Below are 18,351 nucleotides of genomic sequence, written 5' to 3'. Positions count from 1 at the left end.
TAAACTTTGTGTATAATTAAAAATAATTGAAAATATATAATTGCCAAACATTTTCCACCATCAAATTCATTCATACTCACTGCTTTTCTACAAACATCTATGCACAATTTTGGACAATGGATTACCAAATTGTGCCAAAAACCCACAACCATTTTATGCTGGTTATTAGTTTATTATTAATATTATCTTTAGTAAGTTTTGCAATTACTCGTAATAAATCATAAGTGTAATACAAAAATAAATAGTGCAAAAAGAAAACAATAATTTATGTATGAAATATATAGTAAATGTTTAATAAAATGTGTTTTTAATCTTAATTTGAAATCTTTGTATACAATTTTACAGTTGCCTTGTTGTTTGTGTATAGTGAATCGTGATTTAGTTTTAACTCCTAAACAAGGTCTACAATTAAGTGGCAAACGTATATTTTATGAGGAAAGCTTCAACAGCGACAGTAACAGTAATAATGCCTTACATCATAACGATTCTGAGGCGGCGGCGGCGTTGGTGGGCACACGACCCTGGGAACGTACCCTAAAACATGTTACATATTTAACACTCTTTACAAATGCTGCAAATGGCATTATCACGGGAAACTTTAGGTAAGCGTTTCTTTTTGTTTAGCATGTTACTAATTATAAGGAAGTGTTTCATTTTGTTTTGCTGCTTTAAAGTTGATATAATAAATGTGTGTGGAAAAATTGTGGACAATGAGCTAGATGTTAAAATGTTATCTAATGATATGCAAGACTTATAAAAAAATATTTGTATTATGTAAATTAATTGTGAGGAAGACAAATGTTAAGTGATAAATTAGAACACCACAAAACGTTCTTGAATGGTAAACAAATTAATTATAGAAATATTTAAATAAAATAAGGCAATTAATTCAAGTTTAATATTCAGTTTAGCACAAGAATATTGAAACCTAACAAATTGCAAATAAATGTCTTATTCTGTCGCTTTTCCGACGTAATCAGTCCAGCGGAAATGCTCAAATATTTATTTGTTTCATTCCAAATCTTAATAATTGGTTTTTCAACTAAAACATTTAAAAATATAGCAAATGTATAGGATATTGCTCAAATTTAATAAATAATAAATTTAATCGAGATCAGTTGATCTTAAGGAGTAGTGAGTGCTCATTGAATGTCATTAAATAAATTCGAACTCTGTGAAATTTAGAAAACCATTAGAGGAGGAGTAAGACTTTTTGCACTTGATGAACTTTTAGCTCCAAATTATCAAATCTTGTCGGTATTTTTTTTATAATTTCTTATAGTAATAAGTTTTCCATAAATTAAACAGTATGATTGCTCTCCGATAGTTTAAGATTTAAGGAGTGAGATTAAAAAATCCTTAACACACGTCCACATGATGTTTCTAAATCCAATAAATAGAAAACATTTTCAAAAGATTTCCCAACATATCCGGTAGGAAAAGTTAGCTCAGTGCACGAACTATTTGGTACGAAAAGTTAAAGCCAAGCCAAGTTTAAAAACATACAAGGCTCAAAAATTATGCCAACAATTTTAGAGGCAGAGCACGAAAATTGAATTTAAATTTAAAAAAAAATATACCTGGTGGTCGATTCTGGTTCTGTGAAACGGTGATTTCATAGAGTTTCTGATTCTCGTTTAGTGAAAAAATGTTAAATAAATTTAAAAGTTTTCATATAAAAAGAAAAAGTTGAATAAAACAAATTGAAGAACGGGAATCGCAATTTGTGTAATTGTGAAATGATATAATTTTTTTCATTTCACCGTTTCACAGAACCCTGCTGGGAAATTATTCGTAGCTTCCGGGTCTCTATTTTTATGTTGCTGCTGCTCGAGGGAATGTTGTAGAAAATTTTAGGACACAAAAGCAGAACATTTTCACAAAAAGTTCTTGGTATGACAATTAATATACAGTTGCGGCAAAAGAAGCCAAACATTTGTTACAACGGGCTCTATAAATACCGAAATTTACATCAAGGAATGTTTATAAAAGAGGATGCTTCCATTCATAAGACTTCTTAAGGTGTCCACTAAATTTTTGGCCTGATTTGGCACCCTGTCACTATGGTAAGCAAGGTCTTGAGTGGTAGAGGAAAAATAATGTGGTATTTGTACCAATAGAGGCAAATCCTCCAAACTGCCAGGAACTTAGGCCAGTGGAGTGATATTAGGCTCTTGTTAAAAGAGAATTGAAGAGCACAAGAAAGGTGTCCAAACCCGTTTGTCCTGACCCGTTTCATATTGCTTTTGTAGTCGAACTCAAATGGTTGTTATACTTCTTTGGATAAAAAATTATTTTACTAGGCAATTTAGTTGCGCAAGTCTCTTGCCCAACAACAAAACATCATGCAAAATTTTCTTCTCCTTAACCCGAAATTACCTCTCGCATCAACAAACACAAGAGACTTGCGCAACTAAATTGCCTAGTGTGAAAGGGGTCTTTTCAACACAGCCTCCTTTGAGCTCTATACACTTTGTCGAACGTTTCTAAAATTTTTGTATCCCTTCCAAGAAATAAGATCAAAATAGGTATTTGTTTGTGAGATAAATTCATCGTTGGAGTAAAATCTTTTTCCTACGATCCATTTCTTCAGGTTTGGAAACAAGAAATAGTCTATCGGGTCTAAATCCAGAGAATACGCGGATGAGAGAGCAATTCGTAGCATATTTCATTGATATTTGCCTACACACGTTCAGCATTGTCCTGATGAAAAAGGACATTTTTATTAACGAAATACTCATTAAATCGACCCAATAAGTTGGCATAATATTCGCGCAACTTATTGGGCAACTTATATATACCCATCCCAAAAAACGGTCGCCATGACTTTATTAGCTGAAGATCCATTTCTTTGGCGACGATTCCCCCGGAGAAACCCACTGCTGTTTAGTCTCTTGTGTATTGTGGTGGATCCACGTTTCGTCCACGGTTGCGAAAACTCGTCCATATTGAGGTTGAACAACGCCAAACACGCCTGCAAAGTTGTCACACGATCACGTTTGTGGTCGACTGTGAGCAAACGCATCACCCATCCACAATCTTTCGCACTTTCAATCTCCTGTCGACCTCAACTGGCCGTCTAGAACGTTCGGCATCTTCGGTACTTGTACGTCCACAACGAAATTCAGTAAACCACATTTTTACCATTAAAATTGATGGTGTTTGAGTGATTATTTTATTAGTTTGAGTGATGGTTTTATTCCGAAAAAAAAATAATTCTTAATGAGCTCACGAAATTCACTTTTTCCATTTTCTCCTCAAGTCTGTTATTAATGGCTGTCAATTTTGACAGGAGTCAACTGAAAGTTGCCTGTTGACAGGAGCAACTTTTCAGTTAAAAGGCGGGAGATTCAAAATGTCACGGGCTTATTGACTCGCCCTCTTAAATTTATGTTAAAACATTGGATCAACTATCTTTTTTATTACTTATTTGGTATGATTTATAATGCTAAATAATCAAAGTTTAGCAAGGCGTTGGCGTCCTTTTTTGGGACTGCATTACCAATCATTAATTTTTTTAGTTTTTTTCATAAGTTTTATTTATAGATTTTTGGTAATTATTACAAATAAATTGTAATAAAAAAGAAGAAAAATTTACTTTCAAATTTCATAAGTTTTATTACTTAAAACTGTTAATTAATGTATAAACTGACTTTTTGTTACCTGAATCGAAGGAATCTATGGAATCATTTACCTGTAATGTTTTATTACATAAGATTTTTAAAAAAAATCCAACAATTTTTCCTAGATCTCTAAGCAATTATCGATATTTTGATTTAATTTTAGTTTGTTTTCTGTAGCATCTATTAAATTTGTTACATCTTTCGAACCACTTTATTAGAATATTTAACAACAATGAAAGGCAAGATGAACTCCATGTACAAGTTAATTGAACATTTTATACGCACCAGCAGGAATTTGCAATCCCTAGTTCTATGTTTATTAAGCAAAATCTTAATAATGTGGTTTGCGAAATTTCTTAGGGATTTCTGTTTATGTTTTTGTCTTATAATGATCATGAAATTTACTTCTGTATTATAAAAATCTAGACCCGCAAGTTACGAAATATCTACTACTAACATGAGTATTTTTAAAAATTTTTATTTCAATTTTGTTTGCACAATTTTGATTTAATTCTTTATATATTTGCAATCTATAACTTTTTGAATTATATTTCTATACAATATTATTTCTTCTTCCCTTAATTCCTAGCAAAGTAAAAGAATACAATGAATTCTTATCATCCGTCTACATGCACTCCCCCAAACCCATCGATTCACGTTTTGGAGATATTGTTACCCTAGCTCAAGGACGCCTTGAGACCATGTCAAATGGTTCGTATCGTTTTGTAGAGGGCAATTGTGATTATGAATGTGCTCGCGATAGCAATTTAATTGCCATGTGGCATGTACAAAAGATACGGCATCGTGATACAGCCGATCGTAAATATCATTATGAAATGAAGTTCAGTGTAAGTCCTATGACTACGAAAGTACCCACAGAGACAGTAGTACGTGGAGGACCCAACAAACGTACCATAATGGAAGAACGTCGAAATAATGTGCAGACATTTATACAAAAAGAAGATGATTATCCAAATAGTTTTAGAAAAATCGTATCGGATAAAGATGAGGATTTTTCGGACAGACGCTATGAGGCGGCCAGAAACTTTCGTCAAGTCAGTAACCATTATCCAACACAACAGGTCACACCCATACCACAGAGTACATTTTTGAGAGGAGTTTATCATCGTCCACCACCGCCACATATGCAACAACTACAACATCCCCATTTGCAGAATAAGCAATCTGTACATGCTGCTCCTCAACTGCAGCATCTCCATCACCATCCTCAACAGCATTTACCCGTGCCAGAACGTTTAAATATTGGTGAATTTTATAAGGGAAACTATGTGCCGAAATCAACATCTAAAATGGAATTATTTCCCAATTTGTTAAATATGTTTATGGGAAAACCACAACATCCTCTGCCACCTCCCACCACATTTCGTCCACCTACCTATCAAATGAAATTCCCCAGACCAGAAATTTACACATTACAACAGCATCCATCACAAGAATTTCCCAAATTTTCCGAATATCATCATCAACCTCCTCCGCCTACTCCTCCTCAATCACATTCACAAGAGCAATACACCCAAAGGACTCCTACTGCCGTGCCAGTGGTAACACATCATTATCATCATCATTATTTTATGCCAAACAATAGTGCGATCTCAATTGAACAGGCGTTTCAACATAGCGGCGAACAGAATCAAGAACAACCCGTTGAACTTTATCACAATGAAGTGACAGAAGTTACTGCACCTCAGGGCTACATAACGAATGTATATGAAGATCCACATGCAACCACGACATTGAGACAACATCATCTTCCTCAACAACAACCACTACAACATCAACAGCAAACTCAAAATCAGTATCATGCTAACATTCAGCACCAGAATTATCATCAAAATTATCAACATGCTAATTATCATTTCCAACAAGTCGTACCACCAGCACCCCAGAAATTTGTCTTCCCCAACACCCAGATAGAAGAACAACGTGTGGTGCTCGTCACACCAGCACCACCTTTAAGAAAACCACAATATCAACATCAACAACAACAACAGCAACATCAACTACATTATGAGAATCGTCCCTTTCCCGCTTCTTTAGAGTACACGACAGTTCATGTACCTTTGTTGATTTCATATCCAGCACCAACGAATAATGAGGAAAGAGTTGATGTGCCTACACCTCGCAATAAACCATTTTTACAAAGTGATCCTATGGATGACACCATACATTATTCCGAACCAGATCCACTATACGCCCACGTCAATGAGGCGCAAAATGGGGAGGAAAATAGATTTATTACGAATGTAGAACACACTCAACAGGAGGGTAATCAAGAACCACAATTGGAATCGCCCGAGCATGTAAGTAAAACTAGTGATTGAACAACAAAATAAATTTTACTTTAAAAACTTTTCTTTTATCCACACTTTCAGTTTGATCAACCTCGAAACAATCAACCACATCAAAATGACGATGAAAATGACAACAAAAAAGAACACAGTGAATCAATAGAAGCTCAATTGCCAGCACCCAATGAAAATCCAACAAAGACCGAAGAATTTGTAACTGCAGTAGAAATGATCACACAAACAAACGCAAATATACCCGAACAAAATACCAGCCAATCAACCACCACAATTCAAATAGAAAAGGAAAAACCTACTGAAAAGTCTATAAAAACAGAGGCCTCCAATTCAATTGTAAGTGCCACAAAAAGGCCCAAACTATTTCCTTTGCGCAGCAAACGAATAAGTCTCAAAACAGGAACTACAACATCCACTTCAACTTCCACAACAACTGAAGCCACAAAAACTTCCTCATCCACAACTAAAAATATAGAAACCATTACACCCTCAACTACTCCCAAACCCCGAAAAATGTTTGTTTCCACATCGTCTACAGAATCTCCTTTAAGGACCATAAGTCGTTATCGTAATTCTTATACTCGATCAAGTTCAACCAGCACTACCACAACTGAGAAACCAGTGTTGAAGTGGACACCAAAACGCAAACCCATCAATAATAAATTCATGTTTATAAGAAGTTCAACTACGCCGGCAGTAAGTGAAAATAAAATAGAAACAGATGAAAGTGATGAGAGCGATGAAAATGTTGATAATAACGAAGAAACTGACAATAATGAAGACATTAAAACCAATGAAAGTAATAATCTGAGAATAACAAAACCATCTATTATGATAGCTACAACAACAGCTGAACTAGTTTCCCCAACAACAACAACAGAAATGTCAAATGCTATTACCATTGGCACTAGTAGTACCATATCAACATTAGCATCGTCATCATTATCATCAACATCTTCACCATTACTAGCGCAAACATCTCAAACTGAAACAGAAATTTATGAAGTTTTAACCCAAAAATCGGTTAGCAAATCTGTCAGCTTAAAAGTGGGCAATAATGGTGAAGAAATTCCTGTAATTATAGACGATCAGGAAAATGAAGTTAAAACTTGAGTTTGAGTGTAAAGATTTTGCTGCTGTTGCTATTAACCAAATATTTTAAGTTGAATGAGTATTTGTAAATATATATTTTTAAATGTTTCTTTTTTTTCATTTGTATGTTTTGTTATATCATTATTTTTAATGTTATATTTTGCTTTTTTTTAATTAGTATTTATTAAATAAATAATTAAAACGTTTTTAAGTGCATTCTTGTGTAAAAAAAAAACAATATTCTATAATTGGCGGTGCTAAAATATTATATCATTTTGGGAATAACAGGTTAGGTTAGAAAGTTAGCTAGCAACACCAGTTCACTTGGGTCATTGAATTGTTACCTTTGTTATAGCCGATGCAAGAATAAACGAATCAATCTTCCTAATATCCACCCTCGATAGAACCGCAAGGTCATTCAGAAAAGGACTACCCATTGTCGCAGTCCGAGTCCCTGATAAAGCAGGGCAGACAGAGCAGGTGTTCGACAGTTTCCTCTTCGTCTTTATGAAGACAACTTCTACATAAGTCATTGGAAACAATAAGACATGTGACCAAGGATATGTGAAAAATATAAACTTATTTTAAAGTGGTCTCACATATTGGCCATAATTTTTCTTTTTAAAAATGTACAAAACATAATTCACGTTTTTTTACCAGCTCGGCTATCGATTTGAACCCGCAAAACGGATATACCGTACTAGCTCGATTTGAGCAACCAAGAGAAAATCTAGGAATTGCAACAATCGAGTTTGAAGAAGAGTAATCCAAAGTGTCGATGTTACACGTGCTATGTTCAAACATATCAAACTTGCGTTTCTACATTATCTCGACAGTACATATTAGTGAATCGTATGAAAAACTAATAATCGATTTTCTACTATTCGATCAACCATTTTCATTTCGATTTTTACAGTTGATTAATCGAAAACAATAATCGATCTATATTTTTGGGATCTACAGCAAATAACCCTTATATGGATTAAAATCATATTTTGGAAGATTATCATAATTCCTTTATATTGAGGTGCTCTTTTTATAAAACGTAACGGCAAACATTTGACAACAATTTTATGGAAAACATTTCCTAGCTGTTTTCATACACATTTCTTATGTTTGAAAAAAATTGTGTGCTTTTGGGTCCTAAACTTTTCTTCAAAATTCGCTCTAGCATTAGCAACATAAAAATATTGACCCGGAAGCTGCGTACATTTCGTCATCCATTATGCAGCAGGTATATTTTTTGTATAAAATTAGACTTCAATTTCCGTCTTCTGTCTTTTTTATGCTTTTTATGAGCCATTTATGCTTTTAAACCTGCATTTGGCTTTAACTTTTCATACCAAACAGTCCGAGTATTGACCTAACCGGGCTGCTTTCCTTCCAGATGTGTTGGGAACACTTTTGGAAATGCTATCTATTTATTGGTTTCAGAAACATCATGTGGGCCATCCCTTCTACCTGAACCAGGTTTTCTATCAACGGACAAGTTCTCGCGGTACTGTTTAATAACATTGGAGACAGTTTGACGGCAGACTCGTGATTGTTTGTCTAACTTTTTGTAGGACCAAGTTGGGTTTTGTTGAAAATATTTAATAATTTTAGTACGCTCCTTTTTCTAGTCACTAATTTTAATCAGATTAACAACAAATGAATATAATTGGCATTAAACATAATAACTGGCATGATTTACAAAGGTAACTTGATCAAAAACAAATAAGAGAGCTATATTCGGCTGCGCCGAATCTTATATACCCTTCATCAAATTCTACTTTAAAATTAAATTTTTAAATATTTTTTTTTTTTGAAATTGTTTTTTAATTTATTTTAAAAAAGTTTTTTTTTATTTTTAGCAATTTTTTTTTTAATTTGCTTGAAAAAAAAATTTTGCACAATAAAAAATATTTAACAAAATTTTTTTTTGTGAAAAAAATTCGGGTTAAAAAATATTTTTCATTTTTCAAAAAAGTAATTTTTTTTTTTTTGTGAGACTGTTTTTTGTAAACATAAAAATTAAAATTCTTGTTTTCTCGTATATTTGACAAGTAAAAATTTGTGTTAAGTACAGATTAGAAAGATATTAACATCTATTTTAATTTGGTTTTATTTCTGAAATCGCATGATCTGTTGAATATTTATTTAAGATATTGTAAAATGTCAAACCGTTCAAAGCAGTTTTTCTCGAAACGACTTTTTTAATTATGACGTTGTTGCAGGTAATGTTGCAGCAAATGGTTTGCTAAACCATTACCATTTCATTTCAATAGCATTTTTTATTGTTTTTATTCATTTCTCAAATTTCTGTCACATAAAAACGTAACAAATTCTATTTTCTATTAAAAAGTCCTCAACGCAACCTCACTTTACAGAAACACATATCAATTATTTGTTTTCTGCGTTAATTTAAAGAACCCAGCTAATTTATAACTTTACGATACAGCAAAACTAATTCTATCTTAAATCAAATTTGAAATCCTAAAGTTTGTTTCGCTATTTGCAGAAAAATATAGTATTTTAAAGAAAAATAATCAAAGAAATATATGTTCTCAAAACTTGTTCCAAGTGTGATAGTGTTGAGCAAAAAACATCAGTGCATAGATCTAGTTCCGAAACCAACAATTTCAAATAAATTGAATAAATAACTAGTTCAGAACCGTTCCAACAAATGCTTCCATTAAAACTATTCCAAAGTAGCAATTTCGAACAGAAATCATTGGACGCAAATTTTTAAAATTAAAAATAAGTTTTAGCTTGTAACTTGACAAGCGTGAAAACTGCTTGACAATCAATCAGTCCATTCTGCCTCCCCAGGATTGGTACTGTCAAAGTTCGGATTTTTGAAAATAAACTTTTGTAATTAACCATGATCAGAACTATATTACATTTTAGACTATTTAAGCGTAATTGCGAAAAAATATTTTTTTTTAAATACAGTGAGTGACAACACAATAAAAATACAAAAAATATATATTGGGGTTAATTTTAGTTTTCAAATATTTATGTATTTGTTCACTAATTTGGTCACTAAAAGGGCCAGACAATTTTTTGTAAAAATGAAACCGAAGTTTACATTGTTTTGCCAATACCATAATAATGAATACTCTTTAGTTTGTTTTCTATTATCAGAATTTAATTATGTTCTTAATTAAAAAAATTCAAATAGCTTAGGAATTTTTTGGGATTGTGAACCAAAATTATCTATTTTGTGAACTATTAATTGAATATTTGGAAAAAATATTATTGCATTGTCAATCACTGTATATCATTAATAACTAAATATTATGTTAAAATATTTACTATTGTAAATATATTGATGGTATTTATACGGAACATAATTCAAACCTTTTGTTCTCGTTTTAAAATTAACAAAACTTTGCAAGTATTCTCCAAAATAAAGATATTCTTACATAAATAATACTCAAAAAAGACTTACCAGCTTCCTCCGATGCATATTTATAACTTGGTTGAGGCGATACGGGCAATAATTTTGCATATGCTTCCGGCATCATTTCAACAATACGCTGGTGATAAGATAACCTACATAAAATAATAAAAATAGAATTGTTATCATATTTTAACTCAAAAAAAAACCTAACCCAACTTACCTTAAACACTTCTGTAAAACTTCCTGTATAAATTTGGGTCTCGGATGCTCCATATCCAACAACAAACAGCTGTCCCATTCCTCCCAAGACCAAGTGAATTTGAAATTACTCAAGTGATACGAAAACCAATTGACAAAACGATCAAAACACGAGGTATTCATCGAATCAATACGCATGAAGAGAATTTCAGTGGCCTGTGCCAAAACTTGAGGCAAAGTAGCTGGATGTAATTTGCAAAGTTCAATCAATATTGAGCCATAAACAATGTCAATATAACGTGGTGTAGGCATATGGAACAGTTCCGCAAATATAACTTCCACAATACAGTATTCGAGAGGGATTTTGTTTTTGTAGGGGAATGCCAAAAGTTGAGCAGCACAATCTTTACGCTCACAATGATGCATCTCTATGATGTGATGAAGATGTTCCTCAATTAAGAAACGTTCAATTGAATGGGCACCGGGTAGATTGGGGCCATCGGGACAATCGGTATAATCAAACATACGATAGACTACCCAAGGCATGGGATATACGTAGGACTCGTGATGAGCGGGTGGTATAATTTGGGGTAGATTGTGCTGCAGAGCCTCGCACAAAATCGAATCAAAAGCCAAATAGGGTCGTGGTATATGTTTTTCAGCCCAATTGTCTTGTCTGAGCTTGCGAATTTGAGCCCACAAACAATCGAGGTATTCCTCCTGGGGATGTGGGGCATCCACCGACCACACACGCAAAGCATTGTGATGTTTTTTCGAGCGCTTGTTCAAGTAAACTTCTATGCGTAAGAGCAACGACTCCAAAGAAGATTCCTTCTTTTCATACAAATCTCTACCCACCCAGGGCAGTGTAGAGAGTACAGCAAACACATACCAATCACGGCGTACTTGAGGTACAGCATCCTCATTGGAAACATCAATCATTGTATCCATCAACTGCAGCAATGAAGTGGCCGATATGACATGACAATTCACCAAATCGGCCAAGAAACGCAAAGAATAACGAGCTGCATCCCAGCGACAGAGTTTAAGACTCTCCTTAAAGGTCTTAACCATGTGGTCCACAAATTCACCACCAAATTTATAGTTTTTGGCATTGAGTAGACCCACTAATGTCGTGTAAATGGTACATTTTTCTGGCATCTTTACTGCACAATCCGATAGAATGCGTAAAATTTTCAGACGGAAAGTGCCCAAATCAGCTTCCAACACCGACACCAAACCTTCCAAATTTGATTCCACCGAAGAGGTGCTGCGCTCACCGACTCGCAAAATCAAAGACTCCAAACGATCTTCGATTTCTTGATTTTCCGAAACCCTCCTGCGTTTGCGATTACGGTGTTCTGAAAATTATAAAATAAAATGTGTCAATATCTAAAAAATAATATGTTTCCACGTTATTTTCCCAATAAAAATTTTTAGTCCACCTACCGTAACCATCTTCATCGCCATCATGATGACGTCTACGATTCATGTTTCCTTTTATTTCTGTTAGTTTCAATGGAATAAGCTATTAGGAATTCACAAATTTCAATTAATTTTGTTTAATTGTGAAAATTTTTATTATAGAAATCCAAATTTCTTTATTTTTCTACACAAACACAATGCTTTTCTTAAATTCTGTCGTTCTGTAAATTTCTCTGCAGACGCCTGTCAAATAAACGTTGTTGTTGCTGTTTATCTCTCTCTATGTTGTCTGATTTGACATTTCAACCATTTTGCAATTGCATTATTCACAATAATCGTAATGTGTTAGCCGGCATGTGTCATTCACAATGATATGAATTGCATGTAATAGTATTGCCAACATGAAGTGATTTATAGACAACGGTGTTGCCATTCAGGTAAATTTTAATTAAATTTAAACTGCATGATTTATTAAATAAGTACATATGTAATTAATTATTAAGAACTGCAATAAAATATTATATTTAATTTAATAAAAATATACGCAACCATCTGTAAAAACAGATGTAACAAAAATTAATATAAATTAATTTTATACTAATTAATTTCTTTAAGAAACAGTTTTTAATCAAAGTTGGGTTAGGAATGAAATATGATAACAATTTTATGTTTATCATTTTATGTAGGTTATCTTATCACCATATCGAAAAATCTCTTTCTATTAATGATTATACCTATGGATTTTTTTGGATATAAGGAATCTTCAGCCATGGAATCAAAGCTAACTCGAAATCACAAAGTATACAGAGGCGTCAAATTTGACAGTTCAAAAACACTACAATCAGTTTTTTTTGAAATTGTTTCGATAGAAAGAGAAAACAAATTTACGGTTTAATACAGACAGTGCGTTAAAACAAACAACTACATAAATAAGCACAAAACTAAACCAGTTAAAATTGTTTCGAGCGAAAGAGACAAATATATTTGTTTTGCCGTGTCGCCTCTGTATACTTTGTGCTCGAAATGACATCGATACTAAAATTGTAAAATGGCTTATATGTACAGTAGCCCAATAAAGTCTACATACAGGAATTCAAATTAAATTTCTTTCGTTGAAAGCTGTATTTGTAAGTTAAAAGTAATGAAATATATTTGTTAAAAAATAGATTCACACTAAAAAAGATTAAAACAACATCACTTAAGTCGAGTTTAGCAACATTTCCTATCACGTCCAAAATTTCACCGTTATTAGAATTTTTGATTCTGAGTCAAATAACGAATTTTTTTTTGCTTTTTGAGCGTTAATGTTCAAAATATTATGAAACTTAATAGCCCCGCCCACCCAAAAGTAGGCGTGACCGAGAATAAATTTGTCGTTATTTTACTCAGAATCAATAAATCTAATAACGGTGAACTTTTGGGCGTTATTTGAATTTTTTTTGCTAAAATGGACATAAGACATGTACTATTATATATCTCATAAAAAAAACTAAAAAAAAACTGCTTTAAATTAAAGTAACATAATAATTTTCCCTGTATGTAGACTTTCTTGGGCTACTGTATGTATATAACATCAATATTAGGTGGAACAACTATGCACGCTTGACCAACAGGGGTACACCCTAAGGAAGGGTGATTTATCCACAACTCTGGCTACTTGTTGTAAATTAAATTTTATGCTAACTGGATGCTACGGGAATAAAAAAAAAATTGGCCATCAGGTAAATTTCTTAATACGGTCTCGGATATTTTAAGTAATTCGCTGAAATTACACTGCGTGTGCAGTAAACTGCAGGCATGTATAGGAATTAAACAACGGGCTACGAAATCCCGCATAATGTGATGGTTTCTTCATTGATAGTCAAGCAGCAATTATAGCACTGGACACAGGTAATATTAGGCCCACGAACAAATATTATTAAACTTTGTTGAGTGACAGATGAACTTGCAAGGTTTGGTAAGAACCTGCACCCGAAGCTATGTACTTTGAAAATTGTCCTCCCTTATCTGAAATATTCCAACAGTTGCTGACTAACAAAATGCTTAAAAGATAAGGCCAAAATAAAACAAGTAAGAGAGCTATTAGAGTATCCAAAACCGAAATCCGGACAACCGGTTTTTTTCTTTGTAAACTCCAGCGGTTGCGGTTTTTTTAACTTTTCGGTTTTTTGTTAAACCGGTTTTTGTAAGACGGTTAACCGGTTTTAATGAAATATATTTTCTAAAGCTCATTCAAACATATTTATGAAAAACTTATTGCATTTGACAAATAAAAATATATTTATGGAGACCCTTTTCATATTAAATAAATGTTTAATATAAACCGGTTTAAAAGACAATAATCAAAACGGGTTTTTTCAAAAGAAACACTTTTTCGGTTAAACCGAAAACCGGTTTTTTAAATTTGCCGGTTTTTTGGACACTCTAAGAGCTATATTCGGCTGTGCCGAGTAATACCCTTCACCAAATTATACTTCAAAATACAAATTTTAAATATATTTAGGTAAACAAAATTTATTTTTATATCCTTCACCATGAGTGGCAAGTTTGTCATTCCGTTTGTAATTTCTACATTTGTCATTTGCGACCCCACAAAGTATATACAGTGGTGGTCAAAACATATGCAACTAGCAACAGAATTTTACAAAAGTTGTTTAAACTAGTTTTAAAGGTAAACAAAAATATTCATTTGCTTATAATATTTGTTTATTAATGCTTTAAAAATAAGAATATGAAATTTAATTCAGAATTTTTTGCATTGAAAATAAAAAAAAATTAAAAAAAAAACTACGTATGGGTTGACATTTCAATGGCCAAAACATATGCAACTAATTGCTTCTAAAACATTTATGTCTATAAAACTTAATATTTGGTGGTAAATCCTATATTTTCAATGACGGCCTTACATCGGCAAGGCAGTGAAGCTATCATATTGGGAATAAAATTTGCAGGAATAGCGTTCCAAGCATCTACCAATCCTTGAAACATAATATCTGAATTAGTGCAATTTTCGGTGTCGATTCTTTTGATTAACGATTTCCCAAAAGTTCTCAATGGGATTTAAATCCGGTAATTGTGGTGGCCATTCCATTACTGAAACTCTTTCTTGTGCTAACCTCGATTTAACAACATGTGAAGAGTGCTTGGGGTCGTTATCGTACTGAATAACTCATGGAAGAGGCATATTATCCTCAGAATTTGGAAGCATTACTCTTTCCAAGATGTCTCTATAGATAAATTCATCCATTATTTCATTAATTCTGAGCGATGGGCCAACTCCAGCAGCTGAAAAACAACTCCCATACCATTACGTTGCATCCTGCATGCAACGTAATGGTATGGTTAGCACAAGAAAGAGTTTCAGTAATGGAATGGCCACAACAATTACTGGATTTAAATCCCATTGGGAACTTTTGGGAAATCGTTAATCAAAGAATCGACCCCGAAAATTACAATGGGTCAAAATCGAAAAAAATTTTTTTAACCCGAATTTTTTTTTTCACCAAAATTGTTTTCACTAAATATTAAAAAAAATTTAAAAAGTAAAAAAAAAATTTTAAATTTAAAAAAAAAAATTTTAAATTTAAAAAAAAATTTTTAAAAAAAATTTAAATTTTGTTTACCTAAAAATATTTAAAATTTTTATTTTAAAGTATAATTTGGTGAAGGGTATATAAGATTCGGCACAGCCGAATATAGCTCTCTTACTTGTTTTTACCAAAGTTGTTTTTTAATTTTATGGAAACATTTTTTTTTCGAATTATTTTAAATTTGTTTCGAATTATTTTAAATTTGTTTCGAATTATTTTAAATTTTAAAAAAAAATATTTATTTAAATTTTTTTTTTTGTTAAAAAAATCGGGTTAAAAAATATTTTTTTCCGATTTTGACCCATTGTAGGTCCAACTTACTATGGTCTTATTACGTCGTTGCAAAGGTCTTTGAAATATATATCATTAGATATCCATATTGTCTATATTAACCCTCCCTTAGTCGCAACTGATCACCCTAAGTTTTAAGCTATTTTTTGATAAAAATATATTTTTACTGCAATTTTATTTTTATTATTTTTTTAAATACTTTGAATTTAATATTGTGTTTATGTTTTCGAAATAAAAAGTGAAGATTATATTCAAACGCGCTTTCTTTTGTTGATATCATTTTGATACATTGCGACTAGTCTCGATTGAAAATGATTGCGAATAACGGAGGGTTAATGACGTAAGGTAGGGTCACACATGGCAAATATTTGCTCAAAAAAGCGTAACCACTTTTTTTGTAGCACAAATTTGTTTGACGTGTTTACTCTTACAAATGTTTTGTAAGATCAAACAGCATCAAATAAAATAAAACAATTTTTTTTGTTTTGAATCATCATAAGCAAAATAAGGTTTTGAAATAAATTAAAGAATTCAAATGTATTGTATTTAGTGGTTACGTCTTTTTCGTCATGTGTGACCCTACCTTTAGTAATCCAGATATAGGTCAAAAATCGAGGTTGTCCTGGTTTTTTCCTCATATCTCAGCCATTTGTGGACGGAATTTTGCTGATTTTAAATAGGAAATTTCTCGAAAGCATGTCTGATAGAATTATTGAAGATTTGGATCCCGAAGACGGACATGGCTTAATTGGCTCCGCTATCTATAAGGATCCAGAATATACATATATACTTTATAGGGTCGGAAAATTATATTGTGGAAATTACAAACGGAATGACAAACTTATATATACCCTTCCCACGAAGGTGAAGGGTATAAAAATAGTTAAAAGACCTTAAAATTAAAAAAGAAAGCAATAGAGAATGATTAATAATCTGGCCATTGGAAATAATACTCTTGGTAAGATTAAGAATTATTTATGCGGCACAGTAACTGCGGGGAAGCTATCGAGTATAAATATAATTTTTTATGTGAATGTCCAGCGCTATCAAATAGGCGATTTAACATGATTGGATCTGATTTATTTCGTAACCTAACAGATATTAGAGACCATGGTTATTATAAGGAATATCATACATTAAAACTAAAGGACTCATAAAGGCCTTTCTTATTGGAATCCTTGTCTTCATTATAACCTAACCTTCAACTAAAAGCCTTTGAATAAAGCTAAGGATTGGTATTATGTTAATAACTTCGTAAACACTGATTTATTCGGGAAAATAAGCTCGTTCTGTGTTCACTTAAATAGGATTCCTCATTTCCTGGACTTTTCCATAAATGATGCGTTATTCGGGAAAATAAGCTCGATCTGTGATCACTATTTCAATAACTTCGTAAATACAGCGTAGTAGTAGAGGCACATTATGTATGCAGTATCTACAGTTTAGATACTTCTACAAACGAATCATATCCTTTGTACCCCATAATCCCGGTTGTTTGCAAAACATTTATTACGATTATAATACTTTTTACTTTAAAATATTTTATATAAAACATGAAATACAATAAAACTGTATGTTCTTTCTTTTGTTAAACAAGAACTTCTTTTTAAAAATAAAGCATCAGAAGGGTGTTGCGAGTACAACCAAAAAAAAGTTGAGGGTGTGAGAATTTTTAAGCTTGATTGTTATGCGCTGGGATTTGTTGCATATTGTTTACACTTTTTGAAATTCCTTTTTTTATATGTATAAACATGGGCTCTTCCGAGTGTTGTTATGGAAATTTCTATATGAGTTTTATTGTGGCACAGACTACTACCACTAGTTGTACATATGCAGATAGATATCATACTAATGCAACCAAACCACTACAAACAAGTGTGTTTTGAATATTTATGGTTAGAGATGGTTTTTTATTGTTAAAACACTTTTTTCACTTTACTTGTTTTCAATTCTTTTTTTTTCATGTAGATTTTTTTCTTTTTTCTATTGTCAGTATTGTATCCAATTTGTGAGGAAGCATATCACAGCATACCAGAGATGTGATAGAAACACTCTGTACTACATTTCAAATCCTTTCAACTCACTCATACTGGTACAAATTTAAAAGGATGTATTACACTTTTGATTGAAATGTGTGGTTGATTGTGTGTTGGCTGAAGTGTGTGAGAGAGGGAGAGACATGCAGTCTGTTGGTGTTATAAGGGAACTACTATAACCCAATGAAGCAAATCGGTATGTTCTGAAAAATTTAAAAACAATTTCTATTTAAAAATTTTAATATTTATAAATACACTTGAAATATTTTTTCCTAAAAGTAAAATTATTTTATTTGAAAAAAACATATTTTATTACTACAGTTTACTATGTTCTTAGTTCTTAGATACGAAAGAAAATCAGGATGTTATAAAAATATTTCGCTGAGA

General features: G+C 32.3%; 2 protein-coding genes across 2 annotated transcripts in view; one reads left to right on the top strand and one right to left on the bottom strand.

Annotated features, from left to right (window-relative positions):
• The window catches only part of Cbp80 (Nuclear cap-binding protein subunit 1), a 30,536-nt gene extending 18,294 nt beyond the window's left edge, over nucleotides 1-12,242 (bottom strand). The window contains exons 1-3 of the mRNA XM_065506965.1: nucleotides 12,072-12,242; nucleotides 10,645-11,983; nucleotides 10,473-10,576 (exon numbers count right to left, since the gene is read on the bottom strand). Coding sequence (XP_065363037.1) covers nucleotides 10,473-10,576; nucleotides 10,645-11,983; nucleotides 12,072-12,114 — 1,486 coding nt within the window. The 5' untranslated portion in view covers nucleotides 12,115-12,242. The remainder of the gene's footprint in view (nucleotides 1-10,472; nucleotides 10,577-10,644; nucleotides 11,984-12,071) is intronic.
• Nucleotides 59-7,060, top strand: LOC135956587 (uncharacterized). The gene is made up of 4 exons (XM_065507121.1): nucleotides 59-191; nucleotides 346-602; nucleotides 4,213-5,944; nucleotides 6,017-7,060. The coding sequence occupies exons 1-4, from the start codon at nucleotides 117-119 to the stop codon at nucleotides 7,058-7,060; spliced, it is 3,108 nt and encodes a 1,035-aa protein (XP_065363193.1). The 5' UTR covers nucleotides 59-116.
• Nucleotides 12,243-18,351: the final 6,109 nt, after the last annotated feature.

Source organism: Calliphora vicina, chromosome 4 (genome assembly GCF_958450345.1).
Source record: "Calliphora vicina chromosome 4, idCalVici1.1, whole genome shotgun sequence".
Lineage (NCBI taxonomy): Eukaryota > Metazoa > Arthropoda > Insecta > Diptera > Calliphoridae > Calliphora > Calliphora vicina.
Note: the sequence above shows the minus strand (reverse complement) of the source record. Positions and strands in the feature narration are given on the sequence as shown.

Excerpts from the sequence above, each read along its gene's own strand:
- LOC135956587 (XM_065507121.1), top strand. The coding sequence starts at position 117 with ATGGATTACCAAATTGTGCCAAAAACCCACAACCATTTTATGCTGGTT. Across the intron at positions 192-345 it reads TATTATTAATATTATCTTTA|TTGCCTTGTTGTTTGTGTAT; the intron begins GTAAGTTTTGCA and ends ACAATTTTACAG. Across the intron at positions 603-4,212 it reads ATTATCACGGGAAACTTTAG|CAAAGTAAAAGAATACAATG; the intron begins GTAAGCGTTTCT and ends CTTAATTCCTAG.